General features: G+C 43.8%; 1 protein-coding gene across 9 annotated transcripts in view; it reads left to right on the top strand.

Annotated features, from left to right (window-relative positions):
* The window catches only part of NR1D2 (nuclear receptor subfamily 1 group D member 2), a 46,844-nt gene extending 20,421 nt beyond the window's left edge, over positions 1-26,423 (top strand). For 4 of the 9 annotated variants that reach the window (XM_060149522.1, XM_060149520.1, XM_060149524.1 and 1 more), the window contains one exon: positions 1,327-2,168. In XM_060149522.1, the coding sequence (XP_060005505.1) occupies positions 1,327-1,523 (197 nt within the window). In that variant the 3' untranslated portion in view covers positions 1,524-2,168. Of the gene's footprint in view, positions 1-1,326; positions 2,169-6,001; positions 8,767-26,238 lie in introns of those variants that run through there. The other 5 variants (XR_009540619.1, XR_009540620.1, XR_009540618.1 and 2 more) reach the window with 5 other exon arrangements.
* The last annotated feature ends 416 nt before the right edge of the window (positions 26,424-26,839 follow it).

Here is a 26,839-nt window from a genome sequence, read left to right as displayed (position 1 = left end):
TTTAAGTTAGTCAGACTTTCCCCCTCTTTACTATTAAATTTTAATCCTTGTTCTGAGTGTTTGCATTGCAAGTAACGTTTTTCAGCTATCAGTTATAATGTAAGACCTCCTTGATTTCCTTGTAAAAAAAATGAAAAAAGGGTGTAAATGGCCAGAGAATTTTGCTTCTTTGGAGAAGTCCTTTTCTTGTTAATTACAGCCTCCTATACTTGGAGCCATTGAATATTTCTTGTGCACTACGGTGTCCTATTGTAAAGGGAAGAAATGACCCATGCTGATGAAAAAAGTCCATGGCCAACAACATAAGTTCGGCTCATTTAAGGATACTTTCCTTTATTGGTGGTTTATGCTAAATCACTAATTTATTAACATTTTTGTATGATGAGTTTAATAAACACAGTTATGCTAAGTAAAAGTGAATGCAAGTTAATATAACTAGGTAATAAATTTGCATACTATGTTAGTTATCTACTACTGCATAACAAATTACCCGAAAACTCAGTGGCTTAAAAATGCATACGTTTATTATCTCTGAGGGTTAGGATATGGGTGCCTCTGGCTCAGGGTTTCTTAGGAGGTTGCAGTCGAGCTGTGGGCAGGCTGTGGTCTCACATGAAGGCTCCACTAGGGCAGGATCCGCTTCCAGGCTTATTCACGTGGTGGTTGGCAGGAGTCATTCCCTGCAGTCGTTAGACTGAGCACCTCAGTTCCTGGCTGGCTGGCGGCTGGGGACCACCCTCAGTTCCCTCGCACTCAGGCCACTTCATAGGGCATTTCACATGGCGTCCGGCTTTCCTCGGGCAAGCGAGTGAGAGCTTGCCTAAGGTGGAAGCCACCGCTTTTTCTACAGTGTTTCATTCCTTAGTAGTGAGTGAGGCTGGCCCAGCCAAGGCAAGAGGGATCCACTCGTGGGTCCCAGGTGCCTGCCGCCTGTGGTGACGTGCCAGTGTGGTATGTTCCACTTGAGATGAAAATACGCTGCCAAACCACGTGGCCCATTTGGTTTTGCCAGTCAGAAGCAGTTGAAATTAGAGAGCACTAACTTTAAAAATCAGAACCTCTAGATTTTTGTGAGTAGATACCTAATCACTATAAAGAATTTTGATTTATCAAATGAACTATGTGATATATATTTTTATAATAAATAGCTACAAAAATTTGCCATTGGGATTTAAAAAACTCTGTCAGTTATCTTTTGCCTCTGTTCCAATGTGTAAAACCTTGTTTTGAATTCATTGATGAGACCGACAGCACGGATTATATTTGTATTTAATGTTAATAACATGTCCTCTCCTCCATCTCGCTCTCTTCCTCACGCTCCCTCAGATCGATCCGGGATAGAAAACGTCAACTCTGTGGAGGCTTTGCAGGAAACGCTTATCCGCGCCCTAAGGACCTTAATAATGAAAAACCATCCAAACGAGGCCTCTATTTTTACAAAACTTCTTCTAAAGTTGCCAGATCTTCGATCTTTAAACAACATGCACTCCGAGGAGCTCTTGGCCTTTAAAGTTCACCCCTAAGGCCTTGGTTTATTTAAACATGGACTGATTCATGCTGACTGTATATTTTGTGCGGAAATGCTTATTTACGTGTGCACCATACGTGGAGGTAGGAGAGACCTCTAGGACAACATGAGACTGCAGGCCGCCTCTGTGACCAGGCAGCAGCTGCTTGAGATTTCTTCAGCCATGCTTAGACATTGACCGCAATTCCCCGGTAGACCAGTCAGCGGTGTTGCACTTAAACTGGAGAAGTTACACTGAATTATAGTCACACTGAATGTTAGACTTTTTCATCTGCCAAAACCAAAAACCATTTTGATCTCCCTGTGGTACAAATATAATGCACAATCACAAGTATATGAGGACTTAAAAATTAATCCTTTGTGGTGGAAGTTCTCTTATAAGATGGAAACTTGATTTCACCCCAAGACTGTTGGATCTGGTGTTTGGAGACTTTGCAAGTTAGGAAACCTCCTTGTCTGTGCTCCACTCTGCCACCGTGAAAGTGCGTGGTCCTGGACAGGCTCGCTGGTTGTGGAAAATGAGACTTGATCGTGTTCCCAATGCCCCGCCTCACAGAGATGCTGACGAATGTCTAGAAAGCATATTTACCTCCTGGGAGATAGGCACTATGTAAATACGGTAAAAGTTTTGTTATTATAATTATTCATAATAATACTCTTTTTATTTCTATGCATTTCTGAGAAATCATTTCACAGTCCACGCCAATCTATTATTCAGGGTTCCTGCGTGTGTGTGGGTTATCCTTGTGGCACACACATATTCAAAGTTTATGGGTACATTAAATACATAGTATGTGTACATAATATCTATGTGAATATAGTTATATATAAATATATTTCTTCACAATATTTTAAACTGTGAAGAACTTTATCATACAATAAACTTAAAGCAAGAGGTGTCAAAAGACCCAAATTAGGTGCATTTTACCTGTTGATGACATAACCATTGCTTTAAATCTTTAGATAGTAGAGTAATGAATTTATGCTCTATTTTTGTTTATCTAAGCAACACTTAATGTACAAGTGCAACAGGCAGTTGGGGCCAGATTTCAAAAAACACGTATTTCAGAGTTTATCTTTGGCAAAATCTTTGGTTCAGGTACTAGTTGTTTAAAAGTTCATTCAGATTCTTACTTTGTGCTAAGAAAGTTGCATTGCTGCCCCTTACACACATGCTGTAGCTTGATGATAAATATTTGGAGTCTTTCTGGAGAACCAACCAATGTTTAAGAAAACTGTTCAATATGTTGATGTGTGCCTGTGTGTGTGAGTGTGGGTGTGCAAGTGTGTTCTCAATCCACTTGGGGTTTTTTTTCCCCTAAATAACACTACAGGGATTTTGTCAAATTAGATTTAATGTGTAATTTGAAAAATCGTTTAGTGTGTGGCGTAGTCAGAGACATTTCATCCGCATTTCTGATACTGGGCTTTATTAAATAGATAAGAGCAGCCTCTTTATGGCAGTTGGAGAAAATTGCCAAAAAGTTGAGGATTTTATGTATGTTTTTCTGTTGCCCTGGAAGATAGCAATTAATTGGATTTTGGGGTAAAATTGCCTTCTGTATAATTTTTGGATGGTATAAAATTACAAAAACGAAAAGATCCCATTTTACTCTACTCAGCCTGTTACTTTAATGACATGTGAGCAGAATGCCTTATTTTGTAATAACCTTGTTTAACTTGTTGCTACTGGGACTTGAATTTCTGTGGCACTAGTTAAGTTAAAACAGAGTTAAACCCTCTCATTATTAAAGAGGAAAGGTGATGGTGATGTCTGTAATACAATATAAACCATAATCGTGATTTACCTTAAATAGGTATGACTTTTATGGGATATATAGTGTAGTTTTTGTGAACTCTTCACATGATACCATTATCTTTTTATAATTTTTTTTTCTAAGATAAATGCACAGTTTTCTTATATGGGGACTAGAAACAGCTTTTTTGAAGTAATACTGAAAACCTCAAGGATCATGTTGTTTCTTAATTTTTGCCTTTTGCATAAGCCTCTTTATAACATATATCTTTAAAACAGTTACTAAGTCTTTAGGAATGTGTAACCAGAACTATGTTAGTATTGCTTATAAAACTTTAGTTAGGTTCAATATATACATGTATACATCTATATATAGGTATAGAGATTTGCATTTTGTCTTGTAAAATTTTATTTGAACAAATTCTTCCTGTAGGTAATGGGAAACAAAATTAATAGTTCATATGCCACTTGTAGCATTTCTGTATTTGAAAATAGCCCAAGATTGAAACTTCTAATTCTAGAATTAAACCAGCAGCCTATTACAAGCACATTCTTTGATTGAGTCATTGGTTATAAACCTACTAAATGCGGAGAAGACGACCAGTTTAGGGAACTTCTGAGTTGGTGGGACACTGTTGATTAATGAACAATGTACTGTATGAATTAAGTGACGCTTTAACTCTGATTTTACATTTTAAAGTTAACATATGGGCATTATGTCAGCAAACTTAAGGGCATTATGTCAGCGAGCTAAGACATTTTTTCCTGTGCTTTTAATGTATCTCTTTACATGATCTGAGAGAGGGTTCAAGCCTTTAGGGAGAAATAGCTGAGGAAAAGGGGGGGAACATCTTCTTGGGATGAAGCTTTTCCTTATGGCGATGGTTTAATTACAGATTCAGAAATTAGAAGGAAATTTCAGTGGATTAAGTGTATAGCTTTCGTAACTACATTTCAAGAAATTACCATTGTAACTTGATAAGATATGATTTATTTTATGTAAACATCATTGCAAAGCAAGGTGTAGAAGCTCAGCTAGATTTATTACTGTGCACGAGAGTAAGTACCTATCTCAGTTATCCTTTTCCAATATAAAGTTTGCTGAATGTACAAGAAGAGTTTATCACTTAGGATATAGAATTTTTTAGGGGCTGGGGGGGAGGGGCTCTGTCAGGAAATTACCTAGAAACAAAGATTGTCTTGATTTGATCTGAAACATATAACTTGAAGCTATTCTTGAACTAACATGGAAAAATAAAATGGCTATTGTTTTAAAAAAAATGATAGAACTATATTGTTGACAAGATAGGAATTACGTTTATTTTCTACAAACTGTTATCGATGAACACATGGATAATATCTTCCTCTTTCTGAAAAGTGATCTGTACATGGGGGGAGGGAATAATAAATATTATTTCTAACCAGCTGTGGTTTTTGGTATCTTTCTATCCTGACTTTTTGGTAAGACCATCTATAATTTAACTTACTACTTTCCCTGGAGCAGAGCAGGGTCTCCTACGCATTGCACAGATCTCTGATTCAGTGGGGGGAGGGGCCATGTCCGTATGCAGGGCTGTTTTAAAAAGAAGACTGTCGTAGAGTTTGTTGAGAGATTCCAGCAAGGATGGTTTTTCTGTAATGCCAGCTGAATGGTGGTTTGCCGTATTTGATAAGGTGGTCTTTCTGGGAAGGAGATGGTGAGAGTGGAAGGGGTAGGGAACCTGATGTAGCTGAGACTCAGCCTTGGCCGTGAATGGGATAAGGAGCCTCAGCAGGACCACGACCTCCTTTTCCCTTTCCCAGTGGTTGCAGCCAGGGGGGCAAAGTTAAGGTAGTTACTTAACTCAGCACTCCCTGCGGTTGTTTCCAAGACCAGTAACATCCACTACTTTTCTGTGAATATTAATCGATGTTAGGTGGGACAAATGGGCTTCTTGATTAAACAAATGTGGCAATACTGGGTTAACCAAGGTTACTGAGGTGTCTTTGTGGCATTCCTGTGCTCTCATGAGCAAATGTGCGTCGTGGCTCCTGAGGAAGGATTTAGTGGGTCGTAGTTTTTCCCAAACTTTCTCCACCAAATAACCCCTCCCCCCCTTCTTTTTTTTTCTGTGCTGAGCTCCTCTGAGGGCTCCTTGGAAAGTGTGCTTTTCTGGAGAAAAAATCCCTGTTAACCCACTTTGGGTTTTCATCAGGATGTTGGTCATATTCTGTAGATTATTGTACAAATTTGCATTGTATTTTGCCCCTTTTTTGCACAGTGTAAGAAACATTGAGCTCTAAATAAATGTGTGGTTGATGGAAAACAAAAGATTAAAGTCCTTCCAAATTTTGGGAACGCTACAGCTGAGTAAATGAGTAAAGATAGCCAGTTCACGGATCTGGTTTTAGTTTTTACACGCATTTCGGCCTGTTAAAATTTGTTACATTTGCTTTTCTTAACTCTTACTCTGTCGAAAACTGTAAGAAAACTCTGTGAAAGTCAGAGTTGCTCTTCACAGTGTGAAAGTTGGTGGCTTTGGGGTGATTTTCAGACACCAGAGTAGTAGATCCACTTAGAGCAACAGTGCGTCGAACGGGTGTAGGACCCATGAGGGCAGCCTCCAAGGAAGCTCAGAACCTCTCCAGAACGCTCTATGTGGGGCACATTCCCCAGAAGGTAATCATGCTCTCAAAGTCAGCATTTCCCCTACATTTTTTTTTTTTTTTTTTTGCAGTATGTGGGCCTCTCACTGCTGTGGCCTCTCCCGTTGTGGAGCACAGGCTCCGGACGTGCAGGCTCAGCGGCCATGGCTCACGGGCCCAGCCGCTCCGCGCCATGTGGGATCTTCCCGGACCGGGGCACAAACCCGTGTTCCCTGCATCGGCAGGCGGACTCTCAACCACTGCGCCACCAGGGAAGCCCTCCCCTACATTTTAACAAATTATTAAAGAGGGTGAGATCGGTGTTTTTCAGAAAACTCAATACAAAACACCTGGGGTGAATATGGCGTTCCTAAATCTTTTTAGAATTGAGTGTGATCTTCTGATGTCTCGAAGGTAAGCGGTTTTCTCTTCTGTTGTTTCATTTTTCTCTGAACCCTCCTTACCCTTAACCTCAGCAGTTTCCCCACCCCCCCCCATTACTTTGTTGCTTTGCTTGTAAATTTTCATCTATAATTTTCCCTCCTACAAGAGGCATTTCATTTCCTGAGAGATTCTGCAGTTAAACACAAGTAGGGTAGTTTCCAAAAGTGGAAAGCACCTACACTTCCATTCTCTCGATCACCTTTTTGCCCCTCCCCTGCCCCTGCAATTGCTGTTCTTTTTCTGAACTGTTTTATCTGATAGGATTTTTGAGGAATAGACTGATGGTTTAGTTCTTCATTACTTACGTTTATTGAACATCTGTGTCTCAGGATTTTTATTGTTTTTTAATCCAAATGTAAAGGGAGGTTCCATGAAAATCCAGGGCACTAATCCGGACAGCATTGTGAAGTTGTATGCCGGTACAGCAGGTGGCTGTCAGTCACAGCACTTGCACTGGTGGATGCCAGCAGCTCCTGTTCTAGCCGTGCTGTGCCGGGGCCGGCTTCTGGGGGCTCCTGAGGTCTGGTGTGACATGTTCAGGAATTTAGGGACCTGGTTGTTAGAAACACAGCCATTATTAAAAGTTAAATCATATAAGCTTACAGTTGAGTTATATTTGAAAGAGAATACTCAAAGCTCGCCTCTTCCTAATTCTTCTAAGTTTATTGTTAATGCTTTATGTGTATGGTGGGTTATGTGTATGGTGGGAATACTTCATGACACTGTGTTCCTGCACATCTCTTCCCAGCTCCCTGCCAAGGGATTATTTATACCGTGAAAAGCTGCACATGCTCTGAATCACGGCTTGATTTATTGTTTTGTTGATTTTCTAGACTTAAGAAAGTGATGGAGAAAATGTTAATAATACAGGTTAAAAGTCTGTTGCCATTAACCATTGCAAATGGCACAGAGAAGTGAAGAAATTGTCCAGTAGTTGAAAACTATTATCTGATTCAGCAAAGAAGTTTCTCATGTCACTGATAAACGTCAAGTTCTAACATAGTTCTTCTTGTTTGTTTTGTTGTATTAATATACTTAAAATATCAATCAACATTCATGCCAGAACTATACTTGTTTGTCAGTTGCAACTCTGGCAAAAATAAAAGAATGCATTCTATGAGAATTAATTGTTTATATGGAATTTACAGTAAAGAGTATTGTATGGTTTATATATTGTGTGCTGCATAGCCTTTCAGTAAGAATAATACATACATACACACTCACACGTATGTTTTTCCTTCCCAGGGAGCTGGTTGTTAAACATTAGCATCACAGCACTATTGCTTAACCCCAAGAGGTGATTCTGAAACCAGCGTTCAGAGTTTCAGTAACTTATTGAAGGTCACACAGCTACTGAGTAGAGAGTCGGATTGCAAGACCCAGATATTTGGGCCTTAGAATCTGTTCTCAGCTGTCATGTGTAACAGAGAGGCACTGGGCTTGGGGTCTCCTTGGCAGAGTGGTTTTTCGTGGGTCTACTTTGATCTCTGCAGATGTGGGTGGTTTGGGAAGGGGTAAAGGGGAAGCTCTTAGGCAAGGATTCAGTACATAATAGTCTAGTGTTATCCCCCCAACCCCTAAGTAAAATTTTCTCTCATCTGTAAAAAGGGTAAACTCAAGTGGCTGCAAGACTAAATGAGGTGTGTTAAAAACTGCGCAGACAGTGAAGCCTATACAGACCCTAGGTCCCTGCCATTAAATAGAATGAGGAGAAAGCGGGAGTTGTCCCTGGGGCAGTGAGGCGCCCTGGAGGGGCCTCTGCCCGCTCAGCCTGGGTGGTGGGTCTCTCACAAGCCCTCTGGGCTGGAGTCACTGAGGGGTGACTCTGGATTTAGGCCTTCTCAGCTAGAAACTGCCCTGTCAGTAAAGACTGACTCAGGGATGACCTCAGCCTTCAGACACTGCTTCCTCAGGAGAATCTGAAACACGGGACGACAGATAACCGAGTCTGTATCTCATCACCGGTCCCCCAGACGAGAACGTACAGGGAGGATCCTTAGTGTTCTAGTTGGTGCCGGCATCGTCCAAGGTGAACTTCTACGTCAGAGGGCAGGAATCATTGGCTTAATGCTTCTGGACAGTAAAAATAACTTCCGTATCCTCAATGGTCTCTAGAGGTTCCCTTTCCCGTCCTGGGTTCAGCGCTCCTCTGCGAAGTGAGGGGATTGAACCACGCCCTCCAGCATCCCTTCCAGGGCCGACCTCTGTGATGTGATGGTACGCAAACAACACAGTTAAAAGAGAAAGAAGGGCCAGAGTGGAGAATGTGTTGGGGATTGGGGTGGGCAGAGACCCTGCAGCTAAAGGGCGACACCCCACCTACCTTAACCCGGGGTGAACAGGCACCCTGCCGGCCTGCCGTCTGTGCATGGTCCTCCCTCGCCCGCCATTAGCTCCGAGTCACCTCTCAAGGCTCAGGGGCAGAAGTGTGCCGGGGAGGGGGTTGTGTCGAGGAGTTTCCCTTCCCCCAAGATTCCTGGGAAGCTGGAGGAGGGGGCGGGGGGGTGCCCAAAGCAGGAGCAATGTCAGGAGCGCCCGGCAGGGGGCGCCGGGCTGACCTGTCTGCTCCAGGCGGTCCTCAAGTGCTAGGGGAACGCGGGATGCTCAAGACCAGACCTTTCCTGCACAGCAGCGCTTTCCAGTTTTCGATACTAACAGAAATGTAGGTTTTGTAGTAAAAGTGTAAAAGAGCGTGAAGTTTTTTGTAGTTGATTCTCTTACCTCTTCCCCTAAATCCTTTTTTTTTTCAAGGCAAAACCAGACCAAGATTTATTTCCTCATTTTGGAATACCATTCATTATGGCAAGGACATCTGTGGTTTTTGAATTACAATACAAAACACCTGTGTCAGTTCAATGATGTAGCTGCTAAGAGTCTACATATGGGTTCAAGCAAATAAGCATTTCATTGTGTCATCTAGTATAGTCAGTAACACATTAAAATTTACACTATATCATTGTAATTTATATTATTTGTGGCAATCATAACTATGTAGTTAAAATTATTAGAAACTACTTTTTTAATGTGGCATTGCATTTTATTTATTTTTAATATTTTATTTTTTTAACATCTTCATTGGAGTATAATTGCTTTACAATGGTGTGTTAGTTTGTGTTTTATAACAAAGTGAATCAGTTATACATATACATATATCCCCATATCTCTTCCCTCTTGCATCTCCCTCCCTCCCACCCTCCCTATCACACCCATCTAGCTGGTCACAAAGCACCGAGCTGATCTCCCTGTGCTATGCGGCTGCTTCCCACTAGCTATCAGTTTTACATTTGGTAGTGTATATATGTCCATGCCACCCTCACTTTGTCCCAGCTTACCCTTCTTCCTCCCCATGTCCTCAAGTCCATTCTCTAGTAGGTCTGTGTCTTTATTCCTGTCTTGCCCCTAGGTTCTTCATGACCATTTTTTTTTTTTTAGATTCCTTATATATGCGTTAGCATACGGTATTTGTATTTCTCTTTCTGACTTACTTCACTCTGCATGACAGACTCTAGGTCCATCCACCTCATGACAAATAACTCAATTTCGTTTCTTTTTATGGCTGAGTAATACTCCATTGTATATATGTGCCACATCTTCTTTATCCATTCATCTGTCGATGGACAGTTAGGTTGCTTCCATGTTCTGGCTATTAGAGCTGCAATGATCATTGTGGTACATGACTCTTTTTGAATTATGGTTTTCTCAGGGTATATGCCCAGTAGTGGGATTGCTGGGTCGTATGGTAGTTCTATTTTTAGTTTTTTAAGGAAACTCCATACTGTTCTCCATAGTGGCTGTATCAATTTACATTCCCATCAACAGTGTATGCGGGTTCCCCTAAATCCTTCTAATTTTACTCCAGCCCTCAAGGAAATCAGGGAAATCTTTACAATGTAAAACCCAAATTTCACCTACTGTCACTTTCCAACACCCTTAACTGGTGAAGTCAAAAGAATTTTACAGGGAACACCCAGACACCTACCACCTGTATTTTACCACTATTTTGTCCTTGTTTATTACATATCTATCCATCAGTCCATCTTGGGTTTCAAAAAAATAATAAAGTAAATTGTAGTCATCAGTAAACTGCCCCCTAAAATTTTCAGCTTGCATATAGTTTGCTAGAGTTGAATATTAATTTACAGTTTGTTCTTTTGATGTAAAATTTATAGACAATGAAATGCACACATCTTTAGGTACATTCATCACTCTGTTTGACAAATGCAGTCTCCCTGTGCAACCCCAAACCCAACTGAGGTATAGAACATTACTGTCACCCCAAAAAGTCCCCTGAGACCCCTTTCCAGGCAATCCTCACCTCTACGGAGACAGTAACTAAGCTCTGATTTCTTCTACTATAGATTAGATTAACCTGTTCTAAAACTATATGTTCCTATTTATTGCTGAATAGTATTCCTTTGTATGGATGTACCACAGTTTATTTTTCCTATTGATGAATATCTGGGCTGTTTCCAGTTTTGGGGTTATTATGGGTTTTATGAGCACTCCTTTGTATTTGTAGTAGCTCTATAGCACTGCTTGACCCTGGGGTAGAATTAGGTTCCAAGAGTGCAGAAAGCAGCACATAACGGAAAGCATGAGAAACAGAATTAAATCATAAATTAATCCTTTTTGTTTGAGGTCTCATAGAAGGAGCAGTGCATCAATTAGAAGATGCTTAAGACCTACGGAAAAGGGAGTAAAACAGTAAGGATAGTTATTACTTATTTCCTGCTAAAGACCTCTGGAGGCAGGGCAATTCCAGGCTGGTTCAGTGGCTCCAAGTGCCATCAAGAACTCGAGTACCGGGCGTCCCTGGTGGCGCAGCGGTTGGGAGTCCGCCTGCCGATGCAGGGGACGCGGGTTCGAGCCCCGGTCTGGGAGGATCCCACACGCCGCGGAGCGGCTGGGCCCGTGAGCCATGGCCGCTGAGCCTGCGCGTCCGGAGCCTGTGCTCCGCAACGGGAGAGGCCACAGCAGTGAGAGGCCCGCGTACCGCAAAAAAAAAAAAAAAAAAAAAGAACTCGAGTACCCCTCACACCCATTAGATTGGCTATCATCACACAAACAGGAAAACAAAAAAAGAAAATAAGTGTTGATGAGGATGTGGAAGTATTGTGCACTGTTGGTGGGAATGTAAAGTGGTGCAGTTGCTGTGGAAACAGTATGGCAGTCCTAACAATAGGATTGCCATACGATCCAACAATGCCGCTTCTGGGATTATACCCCAAAGAATTGAAAGCAGCGTCTTGAAAAGGTATTTGTACATCCAGATTATAGCAGCATTATTCATGGTAGCCAAATATGGTGGAAGCAACCCAAGTGTTCACTGACGTCTGAATGGATACACAACATGTGACACATGCCACAACTGGGATGAACCTTACACTGAGTGTAAGCATCACAAAATGACAAATAGTGTATAATTCCACTTATATGAAGTACTTTAGAGTGGCCACATTCATAGCGATAGAAAGTAGGATGGTGGTTGCCTGCAGATGAAGGAGGGGCAGGATGGAGAGGCATTTCAGAGTTTTAGTTTTGCAAGATGAAAAAAGTTCTGGAGACAAAACTATAATTCAAAAAGATACATGTACCCCTATGTTCATAGCGGCACTATTCACAATAGGCAAGACATGGGAGCAACCTAAATGTCCATTGACAGATGGATAAAGAAGATGTGGCACATATATACAATGGAATATTACTCAGCCATAAAAAGAATGAAATGATGCCATTTGCAGCAACATGGATGGACCTAGAGACTATCATGATAAGTAAGTCAGAAAGAGAAAGACAACTATATGATATCACTTATATGTGGCATCTAAAATATGACACAAATGAACCTATCTATGAAAAAGAAACAGAATCAAGGACATAGAGAACAGACTAGTGATTGCCAAGGGGTGGGGAGTGGGAGAGGGACGGAGTGGGAGTTTGAGATTAGCAGATGCAAACTATTATATATAGGATGGATAAACAACAAGGCCCTACTCTATAGCACAGGGAACTATATTCAATATCCTGTAATAAACCATAATGGAAAGGAATATTAAAAATAATGTATATATATATATGTGTAACTGAATTACGTTGCTGTACAGCAGTAATTAACACAACATTGTAAATAAACTATACTTCAAAAAATACTGATAAGAAAAAAGTTCTGGAGATTGGTTGCACAACAATGTGATTGTACTTAACACTACTGAACTATACACTTAAAAATGGTTAATTTTATGATATGTGTATTTTATCACAATTAATAAAAACAAAACCAAACCCAGGAGCTTCTGATCCTTCTTTGTCATCTTGTGCATGTTTGTAACATTGCAAGAGGACACCACCATCAGGCATCACAACAGAAGCACTGTGTCCAGAGAAGAAGAGACCTTCCTCTTGATTATTAGGGGGGAAGCTTTCTCAGGAGGCCCCAGCAGACTTCATGTCTCAGCTGCCACTGGCTGGTTGGGTCTCATGTGGCAAAGGAGCCTGGAAAGCTGGTATGTAGTGTCTTTCACCCTCTGTAGAGAGCAGCAGTCTCTCCCAGAAAGAACAAGGGGTTGGAGAATGGCTGTCGGGTAGGCAACCAACAATACTGTCTTCTGCATGGAACCCTGTTAGGGAGGAAGGGTCCTCCTTTGTGAGCTCATCACTGATAGCTACAATCAGTCGTGCCCAGAGCAGCATCCTTGTCGATGCAGAAATGATGCTCTTGGCTTACCTCTAATATATGCAGGGCTGGGGCAAAAATACAAACGAAGGCCACTAGCCTGTCCCTGTCCTTTGCCCACTCCCGCCTTTGTCCCATAGCAAGAGGAGCTATTTTTTCGGGAATTTGGTGAGCCTGTTGACTTCACATTGGTATCTTGAAATTGTCCCCAGTGGGAGTGTTGATAACTGTGGAAATCGGTAAATGCTGCAGTTTAGGGCTCCTTCCACCCCAGGTACCAATGCACTGCTCAGCCTCTCACACACCCTGGCTCCTAGGTCCAAGCTCTGCTCATCCCCCTTCACCATCCCCGGGGCCCAGAGCTTTGGATACTGGCAGTGTAGTTCGGCTGTGTCATCCAAGGAAAGAGGCTTGTGCAGGCCTGGGAAGCAGCCCAGGGCCATGCGGGCAGGGGGTTCAGATCTGGAGCTGATCTAGAAGCTAGGATGGGTTCTGGGCATACTTGGCCGAGGAGAGGGGCACAGCCAGAGGAGGGATAGGCTTGAGACTTTAAAGTGTGACCCGGGGGCAGAGGCCCAGTAAGTAGCTTGGGTTGTAGGGAGGGCAAGAGAGGAATTCTTTTGTCCCCTCCCTGCAGTCTTCAGCCTCTGGTTGGATGGGAGACAACACCTCTGTCGCACATCTACTCTCCTGACGACCTTCTCAAGGCAGGTGTAATAGTGAAGAAAAAATCTGACTCCATATTAGATCTGTTTCTTTTACAACTTTTGTATTCTATTGCTTCTGCTTTGAGTTAAGAATGTTGCCTAGGGACTTCCCTGGCGGTCCAGTGGTTAGGGCTCCACGCTTCCACTGCAGGGGGCACGGGTTCGATCCCTGGTCGGGGAACTAAAATCGCGCATGCCGCGCAGCGCAGCCAAAAAAAAAAAAAAAAAAAGAATGAAAGAATGTTGCCTAGAGCCTGAAATATAGAGCCCATTCTCAAGGCTCTGACCTTTGAGGGTATAATGCTTTTCCATTCATACAGAGATAAAAAGCAGAATAGAGAATAACATTTGTCTTGGAGGTTTACAGGAACATCGTGACCTGACCTACATGGACAGCTGCAAGAACAAAGGATTCTGACACCAAGAAGTCTGCAACAACCAACCACGCCCCTTCCTCACCTGGCCTTTAAAAATGCTTTGCTGAATCCCTTCGGGGAGTTCGGGTTTTTTGGGGCACAAGGCACCCATTCTCCTTGCTTGGCTCTACGATAAACCTTCCTCTGCTCCAGACTCCGATGTTTCAGTTTGTTTGGCCTCACTGTGTGTTGGGCACACGAACTTGGGTTTGGTAACACAGGGAGGATTGAACTGCATCCCCCATCTACCCTCCTGACGACCTTCTCAATGCAGGGAGGATTGCCGGTCTTATTGATCAGAACCCAGGACTCATTCATGGCCGTGTTTTAGTAGTGGACAGGGTTACTGTTTCCCAAGGTTTGGGATTGCTGTAAGGTGCAGCTTTTTGACTGTGTCCTCCAGTGGGGTGAGCATACCTGGGCATCTCCTGTTCCTGCACCTTGGTGTGAAGCTCAGGTTTGAAAACTTCCCGTTTTAGTCTCGGGGCAGGTGGGAATCAAGAGGTCTCTTGTCTTGATTCTGCCAGATTACATATAGCCTTTATCTTGAATTTGTACCCCTAAAACAGTGGTTCTTAGGGAGGAGTGCTCAAACCGGCAGCAGCAGCATCACCTGAGAACACGTTAGAAATGCAGGTTCCAGGGAATTCCCTGGCGGTCCAGTGGTTAGGACTTCTCGCTCTCACTGCTGAAAGCCTGGGTTCGATCCCTGGTTGGGGAACTAAAATCCCACAAGCCGTGTGGTGTGGCAAAAAAAAAAAAAAAAAATTGCAGGTTCTAGAGTCCCCCCAGAACTCCTGGATCAGAAACTCTGTAGCTGGAGCCTAACAGTCTGTTTTAAAAAATCCGCCAGGCGACTCTGATTCAGCAAAACAATTGCGCACCACTACTCTAGAACAGGGGTCCCTAACCCCCAGGCCGTGGGCTGTTAGCGGTCCACAGCCTGTTAGGCACCGGGCCGCGCAGCAGGAGGTGAGTGGCGGGTGAGTGGGCGAAGCTTCACCTGCCGCTGCCCCATCGCTCCCCATCGCTCGCATCACCGCCTGGACCATTCCCCCCTCCCCGTCCCGTCTGTGGAAAAATTGTCTTCCACGAAACCGGTCCCTGGTGCCAAAACGGTTGTGGACCGCTACTCTAGAATATAGCTCGGAGTATTAGTTTGCTAGGGCTGCTGTAACAAAGTACCACAGACTGGGTGGTGACAACAGAAATTCATTTCTCACGGTTCTGGAAGCTGCAAGTCCGAGATCAAAGTGTCAGCAGGGTTGGTTCCTTCTGAGGACCGCGAGGTAAGGCTCTGTCCAGGCCTTGCCCCGGGGCTTCTAGATGGCCGCCTTCTCCCTGTGTCTTCACAACATCTTCCTCCCGTACTTGTCTGTGTCCAAAATTTCTTCTTCATATAAACATGCCAGTCAGATTGGGTTAGGGTCTACCCTAATTACCTTGTTTTAATATGATTACTCCTTTAAGGACCGTATCTTCAAATATGGTTACATTCTGAGGTACTGTGGCTTAGGACTTAACATATGGAGTTTTGGGGGGACATGATTCAGCCTGTAACACTTGGGAAACCTGGTCATATAATTTATGTATGTCTCCCCCACCCCCCCCATTCCCCGATCGTGAGCTTATAGAGGTCAGAGATCGGGTCTTCCCTGGTTTTCATTTTTCGGCCGCACCATGCAGCATGTGGGATCTTAGTTCCCTGATCAGGGATTGAACCCATGTCCCCTGCAGTGGAAGCATGGAGTCTTAACCACGGGACCGCCAGGGAAGTCCTTCCCTGTTCTTGTAGCTCGAGTGTCTTACAAAATGCCCCAGTAGGCTTTCAATAAAGGTTGTTTAAATTGATTGACTATTGGTGGAGGAGCTTTTTGATGTTTTATTGGGGTTATACTCTTTCTTTTTTAATAAATAAATTTATTTATTTTTGGCTGCATTGGGTCTTCGTTGCTGTGTGCGGGCTTTCTCTAGTTGCGGCGAGCAGGGGCTACTCTTCGTTGCAGTGCGTGGGCTTCTCATTGCAGTGGCTTCTCTTGTTGCGGAGCACAGGCTCTAGGCACGCAGGCTTCAGTAGCTGTGGCATGCGGGCTCAGTAGTTGTGGCTCGTGGGTTCTAGAGCACAGGCTCAGTAGTTGTGGCGCACGGGCTTCAGTAGTTGCGGCACGTGGGCTCAGTAGCTGTGGCACACGGGCTTAGTTGCTCCGCGGCATGTGGGATCTTCCTGGACCAGGGCTGGAACCCGTGTCCCCTGCCTTGGCAGGCGGATTCTTAACCACTGCACCACCAGGGAAGTCCCCTGGGGTTATAATCTTAAAATCTCTTTTTGGTGTGCAAAGCACACATGTGGAGGCTTAGTAGGGTCTTAGGCCTTTTTTCAAGCAAGTCTAATGTAGCACACTTACTGGCTGAGGTCTTACCCCTTCCCGTTGCCATAGATTTCTGAATCGCCTAATCCGGCTTGCTTCTTTCGTGCAGTGTGTGTGTACTGGGAACATTCATCTGGGGCCACAGCAGAGGCTTGACATCTAAACTCTCTCAGAAACTTGTTTGTTTGTTTTCTTCTTTTCTGTCTGAGAGCTTTTGAAAGAAAAAAGAAAAAAACAATAGCCTGCTTCATTCACACATGGCCAAGGATTCTAGGTGTTTGTATTTTTCAGCACTCAAAGCCAGACTGTAATAAACAGATAATTGTCATTGAGAGGTAGCACACTTTGTTTGCTAGGGATTTTCTATTGTTGCTTTTCAATTTAGTTGACAGTAGAATTACAGGTTGCCATGGCAACCTATCTATTGCCCAAACTGCCTGGGCTTTAAAGACACAGACACCACATTTGATTTTATTCCATAGAGCTGACATTGTTATAAAACAGAGCAGAGCAAAGCGAATGCGGAATTAGGGCAGACATCCTGCTCCGGTCTCTCTTTCCTTCCCTTCCCTCTTGTGGTTTCTGTGTTTACCAGGCCCCTGAATAGCCCAGTGTTAGAAATTGTATAATTTGGTCTCTGGAGTTCTTTCAAGAAAACAACCAGGTTGCTGTCTCCCAGGCAGTTTTGTTACTTCTGTTGGTAACAGTCAGTGGGAGTTAAGAAGTTTTGGGGGTGGCTGGCATGGACGTATTAAACTCCCGCTCCGATCCAAGGCTGGACACATGAGAAACTTCTGTCACTTCTGTGACTACACTTCTTTCATTCAGGTAGGACATAAGAGAAGGCTCCAGAGAAACGGAAGGTTCTCGAGACATTTCCAACCTAAGGGGAGCCAGAAAGGCCTGGTGGATCTGGGGACCCATTCTTGATTATGCCAAGAAATTGAATTAGCCAGCTAAGCTTGAGAAAACGCTGGAACTCCTGGCAACGGCTCTAGATGGATTTTCTCACTCTTCTGAGCTCTGCGCACAGCCACTTCTGCATTATGTTACAAAGCTAGTTATAAGAGATCCTGCGAGACCAGGGAAGGCTGATTCATGTGATACGCTAATTCCAGAGCATAGCTTTCCAGGAGGCAAGGATGAGAAGCGAAAGAGTAAAATAAAATCCATCCATAAAACCCCACCCTTCACGGCAGAAATCGTAATTGCCTGAAGTTTGCCGGCTATGAAAGTTTAGATTTTACCGGGATCTATTTATTTTCAATCTTGCTTAATTTCTTTTCAGGCTTTAGAACATTGTTCAGTGCTGACTTTTATGGCTGCTTTCAGGGAGGCCCGGCTTTTTGGTGCAACGAGTGCTTTCTTTCATTGGGAAGGTGGGATCCGCTAAGGGAAACTTGGTTGTCCCCCCCCCCCCCCCCCGGCATGGGGGTGATTTTGGCTTTACCGTGTGACTTCTTTGAGAATGCAGGGCAGTCTCAGACCTTCTCAGTTGACCCAGTTCATGAAATGGATGATGACAATAGCAGGAATTTGGGCTGGGGAAGGACTTTCAGACCATCTGTTGCAAGGATGCTCAGGGTTTTCTCGCCAGGACACATGTAGCAAGTGTTTTAGTTTGCATCCTCCTAAAAGCCGAGGACAGGAAGTTGGGTACTGGGAAGGGATGCGAGGAGGCAGAAGTGACCAGGAAGAGCCGGAGAGGGACAGGAGGGAAGCCTGTGCAGGGTGTGCTCGTGAGCTGGCCGCCACACCGTTGTGTTGGGGACCACCTGAAAGTGCCTCGGAACTGTCTCCCCAGAAGGACAGGAAGTTGGGTATTTACCCGCCGACTCTGTCTCTTCTTGGTTGGGAGTTACCTTAGGGCTGAGCTCCTTCCCACACCCCAGAGAAAGCCCTCAGGCTGTGAGACAGAGCGGCCTGAGCCCCTGCAGTGGGTCACGGTCAGCAACCCCGGAACTGCCCTCTGCACTTGGAGGTGGACCCAGACGTGGACCACGGCAGCAGCAGTGTTGGCCTCAGGGGTAACTTTTGGTTACATATTTCCGTGGGAGTATCCGTAGTAATTGGGGTGGTTTTAAAGTCTCATTTGCAAATTTTTGACACACCTCCCATTGAGACGTGGGGACCTGTGGATTCTTTCCCTAGAATCTAGGCAGGCTTGTGACTGCTTTCACCAATAGAATAGGAGAAAAGTGATCCTGTTGCCAGAACTTGGCCTCTGTTCACTGGTGCCGAATAGAAACACGGAGACAGAGTTTTGGGTGAAGTAGAAAGAGCTTGATTGCTTTGCCAGGCAAAGGAGAACACAGCGGGCTCATGCCCTCAAGACTGTGTGCCCCGCCCTGGAGGGGGTGGTGAGGAGTCTTACGGTGTTCAAGGAGCAGGGCGTGGTCAGCTCGTGGACATTCTTCTGATTGGTTGGTGGTGAGGTAATGGGGAGTCAGCCTTCTGGTTCCAACCGGTCTGAGGTCTACATGCCTGTGGGCAGCAGACAGTTAACTTCCTCCACCTGGTGGGGTTTTCAGTACCTGCAAAACAGCTCAAAGGACACGGCTCAGAATATTCTCTATAGTCCTGGGGGAAGAACTAAAGGTCCTTGACTTTGTTTAATGGCTAAACTATTATTATTTTGTCTTGCTTGACTGTTTTTCCTTTCTGTCTACATTTGCTCACTTCTCGGATTAAATTTATTCTTTGACTAAAGTTTTTCTACAGACAAAAGGCAGGCGGAGGACATGGGTGGGGAGGGTCTATTCTGGGAAGGCCTCCTAGGATCCTGCTCGGTTATAATCTGTCACTTCCAAGGTTAGGTCATCAAAAGCCATGCAACTTCCACCTTGGCTGCTGGGATGACTGCATAAGGAGTCCAGCTACCCTGGGACTGCCACAGTGGAGGGGCCATGGGGAAGCTCTTTGGTCAATAGCCCCCGCTGAGCTCCCCTCCGATGGCTAGCGTCAGCTGCCGGCTGTGTGAGTGAACCATCTCGGACGTGTAGCCCAGTTGAACCTGCAGATACCTACGGTTTCACCCAGTATCTGACTGCAGCCTCTTGCATGACCCCCAGTGGGACCGTCTGTCCCAGTCAAGCTCTGCCTGAATTCCTGACCCACGGAATCTGGGAGCAAAATAAAATGATAGTGTTTTACATGTTGACATTTGAAGTACAGTGTTATGCAATAATGGTAACTGGAGTAATGCGCACATAGCACCTTTGGGGGCAAGGGCAGCCGTCATTTCTCAGAGAGGCCGTGGAAGCCAAGGGCGGTGGAGACCCTCCCCTGAGTGCACACTGGCAAGTGTTTCCAGCAGCACCGTTAGCAGTTCCTCATCTGCCTTCCGGGGAGCTAATATTTTGAAATGGGCTTTGTGAAGAGTCTGGTAGCACCTTGCACTCATATGGTGCCTTTTCTTTCCTTACTATGGAAGTCCCCAATGGCATCCTGTTTCATTCAGTTGCTGAGAGGGTTGCAAGATTGTACCAACCGCTGCTTCACAGAGAAACAATTTCATTCGCTTTATCCAAAGCAGCTAGAATCAAGGACAAAAGAGAGAGGGGGAAGGATTGGTTTCCCTAATCTGGAGATCTTTCCATCAGATGAATATTAAACTTGGACAAACCTTTTTAAGAATCGGATGTTCCTGGTGGTTGCCAAGGGGGAGGGGGGATGGGGGAGTGATGGCCTGGGAGTTTGGGATTAGTAGATGCCAACTATATATATATATATATATATATATATATATATATATATATACAATGGACAAACAGCAAAGTCCTACTGTATAGGACTTTGTATAGGACTTACTGTATAGCACAGGGAACTATATTCAATATCCTGTAATAAACCATAATGGGAAAGAATATTAAAAAAAAGAATGTATATATATATATATATATATATATGGGGTGTGTGTGTGTGTGTAATGGAATCACTTTGCTGTGCAGCAGTAATTAACACACTGTAAATCAACCATACTTCAATTAAAAAAAAAAAGAATCTGATGTCCCAGTGAGGAGTCAAGAGTATGGTTTACAAATTCTGGGCCTCTTTGAGGGGCTGGAAGAGAGAGTTCTCCAAAATTTTAGCCTCAGAATCATTTGAGCCCTGAAATGACTCCTACAGAAGAGAATGTCAGTGTCCTATAATGTAACGCCTATAATGAACGGGGTGTAAATACATTCAGCAGTACATGGGTTCCATTTTCCTCGATAAGACATGTGGGCTTAGAAATGAAGGAGAAAATCCTTAAGAAAATATGTTATGGGTTTAAAAAATGTATAATATTAGTTAAAAAAAATTTCAGAACTCCCAACCACTCCTGATATCAGATGGACCCACATTCTGGTCATACTTATCCATTTCTAGTTCAAACTCCTAAGGCTGATTTATTACCTGCATCTTGCAGAAGCTGATAATAAATCCTTCCTTGTGTCAATGAGAATAAAAATTTTGAGATGAAAAATGGCCAGTCTGATGGTTTTCCTTCACTCTGTGAGTCACAGACACTGTACAGCTGGGCTTCAGAAGCTGGGTGTTAAAATGGTCCTAAAAAAGATTTAACTGAGAAGTGGTCAATTCAGAGACTGCATATAGATGAACTTTTGTCGCAGCTTCTAAAGTGGCTAGACTTCAACTTTCTTCAGGGTCCCTGAAATGCAACTGCACATCTTCGGTCTACAGAACCCTGTAAACAGTGCTGCTGGAACACTGGTATGATTTTTTATTCTTTTTAAGACTAATTTAGGTTTTAGGCACAAGAAAGTTCTGGGAAAATGTCCCCCAAAAGTTCTCAGGGAGTTCTCTAATGTAAAACGCTACAGCAAGAGTGTAAAATGATGTGTATAGAGTATGCATATGTGTGTGTATATTTATGTATACCTGCCTCATCCCCAAACAGAAGTTAGCTTGTTCCTTTATCCTGTATATTTCCTGTAAATTGGAAATTAGATCTCAAGACTTGATTAGATTTAAGTTAATTATTTATGTCTACAATACACTGTAGGTGACATTGCAGCTTCACATAGTATCGTACCTAGTAATTTAGCCCATGATTCTGAATCAGTCTTCAGTCTGGGCTGAGTTCCGCTGGGAAGATCTGGTCTTGGCTGGGCTTGGTTAATCTTGGCTGGGTTCACTCATGTATCTCTGGTCAGCTGGTGGTTCGGACGGGTTACCTGGCTTATTGATGGGTTCAGCTTGGGGGCTCGGGTAACTGTGATCCCTGTGATGCTAGTTTGGGCTCACTCACCTGGCAGCCAAGGTTCCAAGAGCGAGAGTGAAAGCACACGAGGCCTCAGGTTCTGAACTAGTACAATATCACTCTGTCAAAGAAAGTCTCAAGACCAGTCCAGGGTGGAGAAAAAGAACCTACTTCCTGATTTAAGGAGCTACTGTGTCACCTTGCTAGGGTGTAGGTATAAGGAAGGAAAGAATGTGCGGCCACTTTTTCAGTCTACCACATTGGGTTTGTAATTTTGGTCAGTGCATGTTTTCCCCAACTTGCATATGGGCACCAGCAAGAAAATGTCCAAGGCTACTGCTGAAAATGTAAGTTCCTGGGAAAGCAGGTATATCAATGTGTCAGAGTAACAGAGAAGCCCTGAAAATGAGGATTTTGAGTTCAGTTGAGATGGCAAGTCAGCAGTTGGTGAAGAGCTTTTTCAAAAACCATTATGGCAAAAACTTGCTGTGGCATGTGCCTTGGTGAGATAAATAAATAGAGCATTTGCCTTGAAGATACCATCTTCAGTATCTCAGCTATAGAACAGGGACATCTAGTTAGCTCACTTGAAAAAGTAACTACCTTGATAAGTTCCATGCCTCCATTTGTCATCTGTTAAATAAAAGGGTTAAATGAGATGAGCTTTAGTATTTACTCTTTATGATCTAAAACAGATTCTTAACCTGAGATCTACCAAATTTAGATGATCCATAAATGAGCTCCAGGAAATGCACGAAACATCGTACCTAACATTGCATGAATCAACTTACGTGCCTTTTTTTTCTTGGGAGACGATCCATACATTGTATCCAGTACTTGAACTCCGGTTCTCCAATACATTTAGGAACATCTAATAATAAAAAATATGTAACTACCAGGAAATAAAACCTGTAGAGTACAGAATATGCTATGGACGATTACAAGACATAATAGTGCTATGCAGAGTAGGATCATTGTATAACAAAATACCACAGACTGGCTTAAACAACAGAAATTTATTTCTCGCAGTCCGGAGGCTGGGAGGTCCGCGATCAGGGTGCCTGCGTGGCTGGGTTCTGCTGAGGGCCCCTCTTCCTGGCTTGCAGACACAGGTTTACATTTACTGGGGAGTGAGCAGTATTTGGAATGTCTAGGGGGATATGGTCGCACATTTCAAATAGTTAAAGGGCTCACCTGTGGTTAAGTAAACCCTGTAGTATCTCAGAAGAGGAAGGGGAAATTACGGATAAAAGCTATGAAAACTATATTAAGCTGAGTTCAATTTATTATAAGAAAGAATTTCGGAATCATCTGGCCTCCCTGTTATACAAGGTCACACGTTCCATATCATTCCCCTTGTTGGCCATTCTATTCTATGGGGGGCATTTTGCTGAGTATCTAGTAGACGGTGGTAAAAAAAATATAGTTTTATCATACAGTAGTGTGATTTTATTGGAGAGCATGTGACTTCTTCAGGACAGTTAGAGGAGGGACCATATCAAGCAAGAATAGTACACCAGTCATTTCTGAAGAATTTGTACCCGGGATGAGAACATGGCCACTCAAATTCAAGTATTTCATCCTCCGCTGAACCAGAGGCGGAAAACCAGCTAATTCTCATTTACCCAGCAGGAGGCGCTCTAGCACCAGGGATGGCATAGAAAGTCCCACTAGCAAAACAAGGACTTCCCGGTTAATGTTTGTTTTTCAGACAAAATAGGAAAGCTGTTAGGAAAAATAAACAGTTTATCAGTCATTGCGACAAAGACACTTGAGGAGAAAGACAAGCTGTCACTTCATAGGAAGAAAACATAGGAAGAAAAATCCCCTCATTTATAGAGGCATCAGATGCTGTGTGAGTGCCTTGTAAGGAAAAAAAATCATGAAACGAGGAAGGAAAGAAAAACAGCGGAGATAAAAGAGAAGAATAAGAAAATAGAAAACAATTGAAATCATCTGCAAGCAAGGATGTATGAGTACAGCCTTGGGAGAGGGGTGTGGAGGAAGATTCTACAGTTGAAAAAATGAAAACGACTGAAATATAATTGAGAATCATTCTAAGTATTCAGATGCACCATTTACTTCAGATGCCAAATTTCCTGCGTAATTGGTTTCAGCTGCCCAGCCCACATCCAGGTTTTGTTTTGCAGCTTTCAATATTTTGAGGTCTTCAGCACATAAACTTTTGCACCTAATAACAAGTGCCTGATTTCTGGACCAAAACTGGTTTCCAAATTTTCAAGTTAGGAAAACAAAACAGCTGAACTAGGAACTAAGTTTTAGTTAAAAGGATTGGGGCAGGAATAGCTAAATTAAAGGAAAAAGCGTATTCACGGTGAAAATGGCTGGGGTTTTGAAGTGTCATGTGTGCTAACCTCTTATGGGAGTTAGGGAAGATGCTCCCAATTTAGTCACTTCCTCCCCCGGGCCATTAAAATGACTTTTCTCAAGGAGAACTTCTCTACGTTTATCTTTTTGTATCAAATCAATAGTTTTGCGAATCTCTTTTTATAAGGTTTTTCATGTAACACCATTTCCCTTGGTTTACTCTTTCCTATAGAGAGATGCAATCAGCAGAGTACGTTAAAGTAATCTGAAAACAATCCATAAAAGACAAGAGGATGAACAATTGTTAGATTGGTTATTAGGATCTAAACACAGTCTATGCAGTATTTTAATTAAACTAACGCAAAGGTGAAACGATTGTACATGTGGTTCTGAAAATGTAGCGTGCATCGAACTCACCCGAGGGTTCCCGAAGGTAGATTGCTCGGCTCATTCCCATTCAGGAGTTGTGGGGTGGGGTCAGAAAATGTGCATTTCTAACAAATTCCAGGTGATGCTGATATGCTCCCGGTCCAGGGACCTCCCTCTGAGAACCACTGACATGTACGTTTGCTGAGAAACCTTCTCTACGATTTAGCTGTGGCTTTGCTAGTCACCCTCCTACCAATGATGTAAGACCTACCAGAGGCGGAGAATATTTACTGAACACCTACTGTGTGCCTGGCTCTATTCTGGGCTCTTTACATTCTTCATCTTCTCACTTAATCTTCCCTACGATCTACTCTCCCCACCGAACACGTGTGGAACCTGAGTTTTCAAGAGCTGGGGAACTTTCCAAAGGCAAGGCTGGCAAGTGACTGAACAGGATTTGGACCCAGGTGTGCCTGACTGCAAAGGCTACCCACCACAACAGGACTTCAAAACACTCGACACAGTTTATCGAATTTTCGCAGATTTCAGTTCAAACTGACCTTACGTGTATGACCCCCAAGCAAACTCCTTAATTTCTGGATGTAAGTGTTTCCATTTCTAAGGAGATAAGTAGCTGTCTCTCAGGCTAGTAGAAGAATTCAGTGAAACAATGTATGTCAGAGTGCCTGGCACATAGTAGGTGCTCCTTAAAGCTTAATTCCCTTTTCTTTCCTTAGAAATGCAAGTATTTAATCCAAGTTCATCTTAGACATAAGTGAGAAGCTGTAACGAGAAGAGAGACACTCAGATTCTGGCTGAGTCCCAGGGAACTTGGTACCTTAGCGGGAAGGAAGGCAGCCATTCTGTCAGTTGACAAGACCTACACGAGCCTTCGACATTTTTTTAATGGAGGTGCCCACTAGATGTGCCTCATGTCACCCAGCCCCTCTGATGATAGTGGGTGTCTGTCCTGAACAGTTCTCACCAGAGCAACCAAGAGAAACTGGACACTCTCCAGGCCAGCTGTCCAGAAGTCCTGTGTATTCCAGCTACTCTCCTGGCTTGGTATTCCACCTCCTTCCTACACACCTTCACTTGGTAATTCCATTATCTCTGTTATTTCTGAGTCAGTTTTTTGCGGTTTTTTGGACTGATTTTTCTCCTAGATGTGCGTCACATCTTCCTGCATGTCTAGTGATTTTTTTAGATGTTGACCTTATAAATGATATTTTGTTGTGTGCTTGGATTTTGCTGTCTAAGCAGAGTGTTGACATTTGTTTTTGTAGGCAGTAAACTTACTCTGCAGATCACCTTGATCCTTCCTAGGCTTGATTTTAAGCTTTGTTAGGTCTGGTCTACTCTCCTACGAAGGCATGACAATTTCGGAGTTGCACTGAATGCCCTTGTATTCAATGAGTCCACTCAACTCCGGCTGGGGGAACTCAAAATATCTCCCAGCCCTGAACTGGCTCTGGGAATTGTTCAACTTTTAGCTACCTGGCAGTTATCCTGTCTCTGGCTTTGTGGAGCTGTACCTAAGTGTTTACAGATAAATATTCAGTCAAAGACTTGAGAAGACTCCTATGCAGATTTCTGGAAAACTTTCTCTGCATAGCTCCCTCCCCTCTGATGCCAGCTCTGCCCCATAAATTCCAGCTGCCTCAGCCTCCCCAAGTGCATCTTTGTCTCCTCCTCTGGCGAGTCTCCCAGGTTCTGTCTGGGCTCATTTCCCTGCGCCAAAGTCCAGAAATTGCCTCCAGGCAGAAAACCAGGGCAATTGTAGGGAGGCCTCACCTTGTTTATTTACTTTCTTTCAGAGATTACAGACCTGACCTGCCAGCTGTCAACGGCTTCACATACTTTGTCCAGTGTTCTCGTTGCTTACAGTGGGAAGGTACGTCGCGTACCACTTACTACTTACTTACACCCATGGGTGGATGTAACAGTCTGCGCATCTTCACTTGGTGGATTCCTACTTGCCCCACTTCGAAGGCTCAGCCTCAGCCAGCGTCTCCCCTGGGAAACCTTTCGGGGTTCCACCAGTTTGAGCTCTGGGCTACACTGTCATCTGCTCATTTACGCCCATTTATGCTCCTTTTACCCCACCCGCATCCCTACCCTGGACTGCGACGTTCTTAGGGCGAGGACCGCAATACCCCAGGGTCTTCCGCGTCTGGCACGGCACTGAGGACACAGTAGGTGCTCAATAAATACTGACGAAATGGGTAAACTGTGCAGAATTGTGTTTTCTGACTTCAAGGTTTGCCAAGAGCGCTCCGCGCTCATCCTCTAAGTCGCCCGCTCTCTAGTCGCTCAAACTCAGTAACAACTTACTGCAAACGCCCCCTCTTCCCCCTGAACTTTATCCGCAGCAACACTAGGCGAAGGCGGCTGCGCAGCCGCAGTCCCGGGCTCGCC

Source organism: Lagenorhynchus albirostris, chromosome 5, assembly GCF_949774975.1.
Source record: "Lagenorhynchus albirostris chromosome 5, mLagAlb1.1, whole genome shotgun sequence".
NCBI lineage: Eukaryota > Metazoa > Chordata > Mammalia > Artiodactyla > Delphinidae > Lagenorhynchus > Lagenorhynchus albirostris.
The sequence above is the reverse complement of the archived record's forward strand: the minus strand, read 5'-3'. Positions and strand labels throughout refer to the sequence as shown.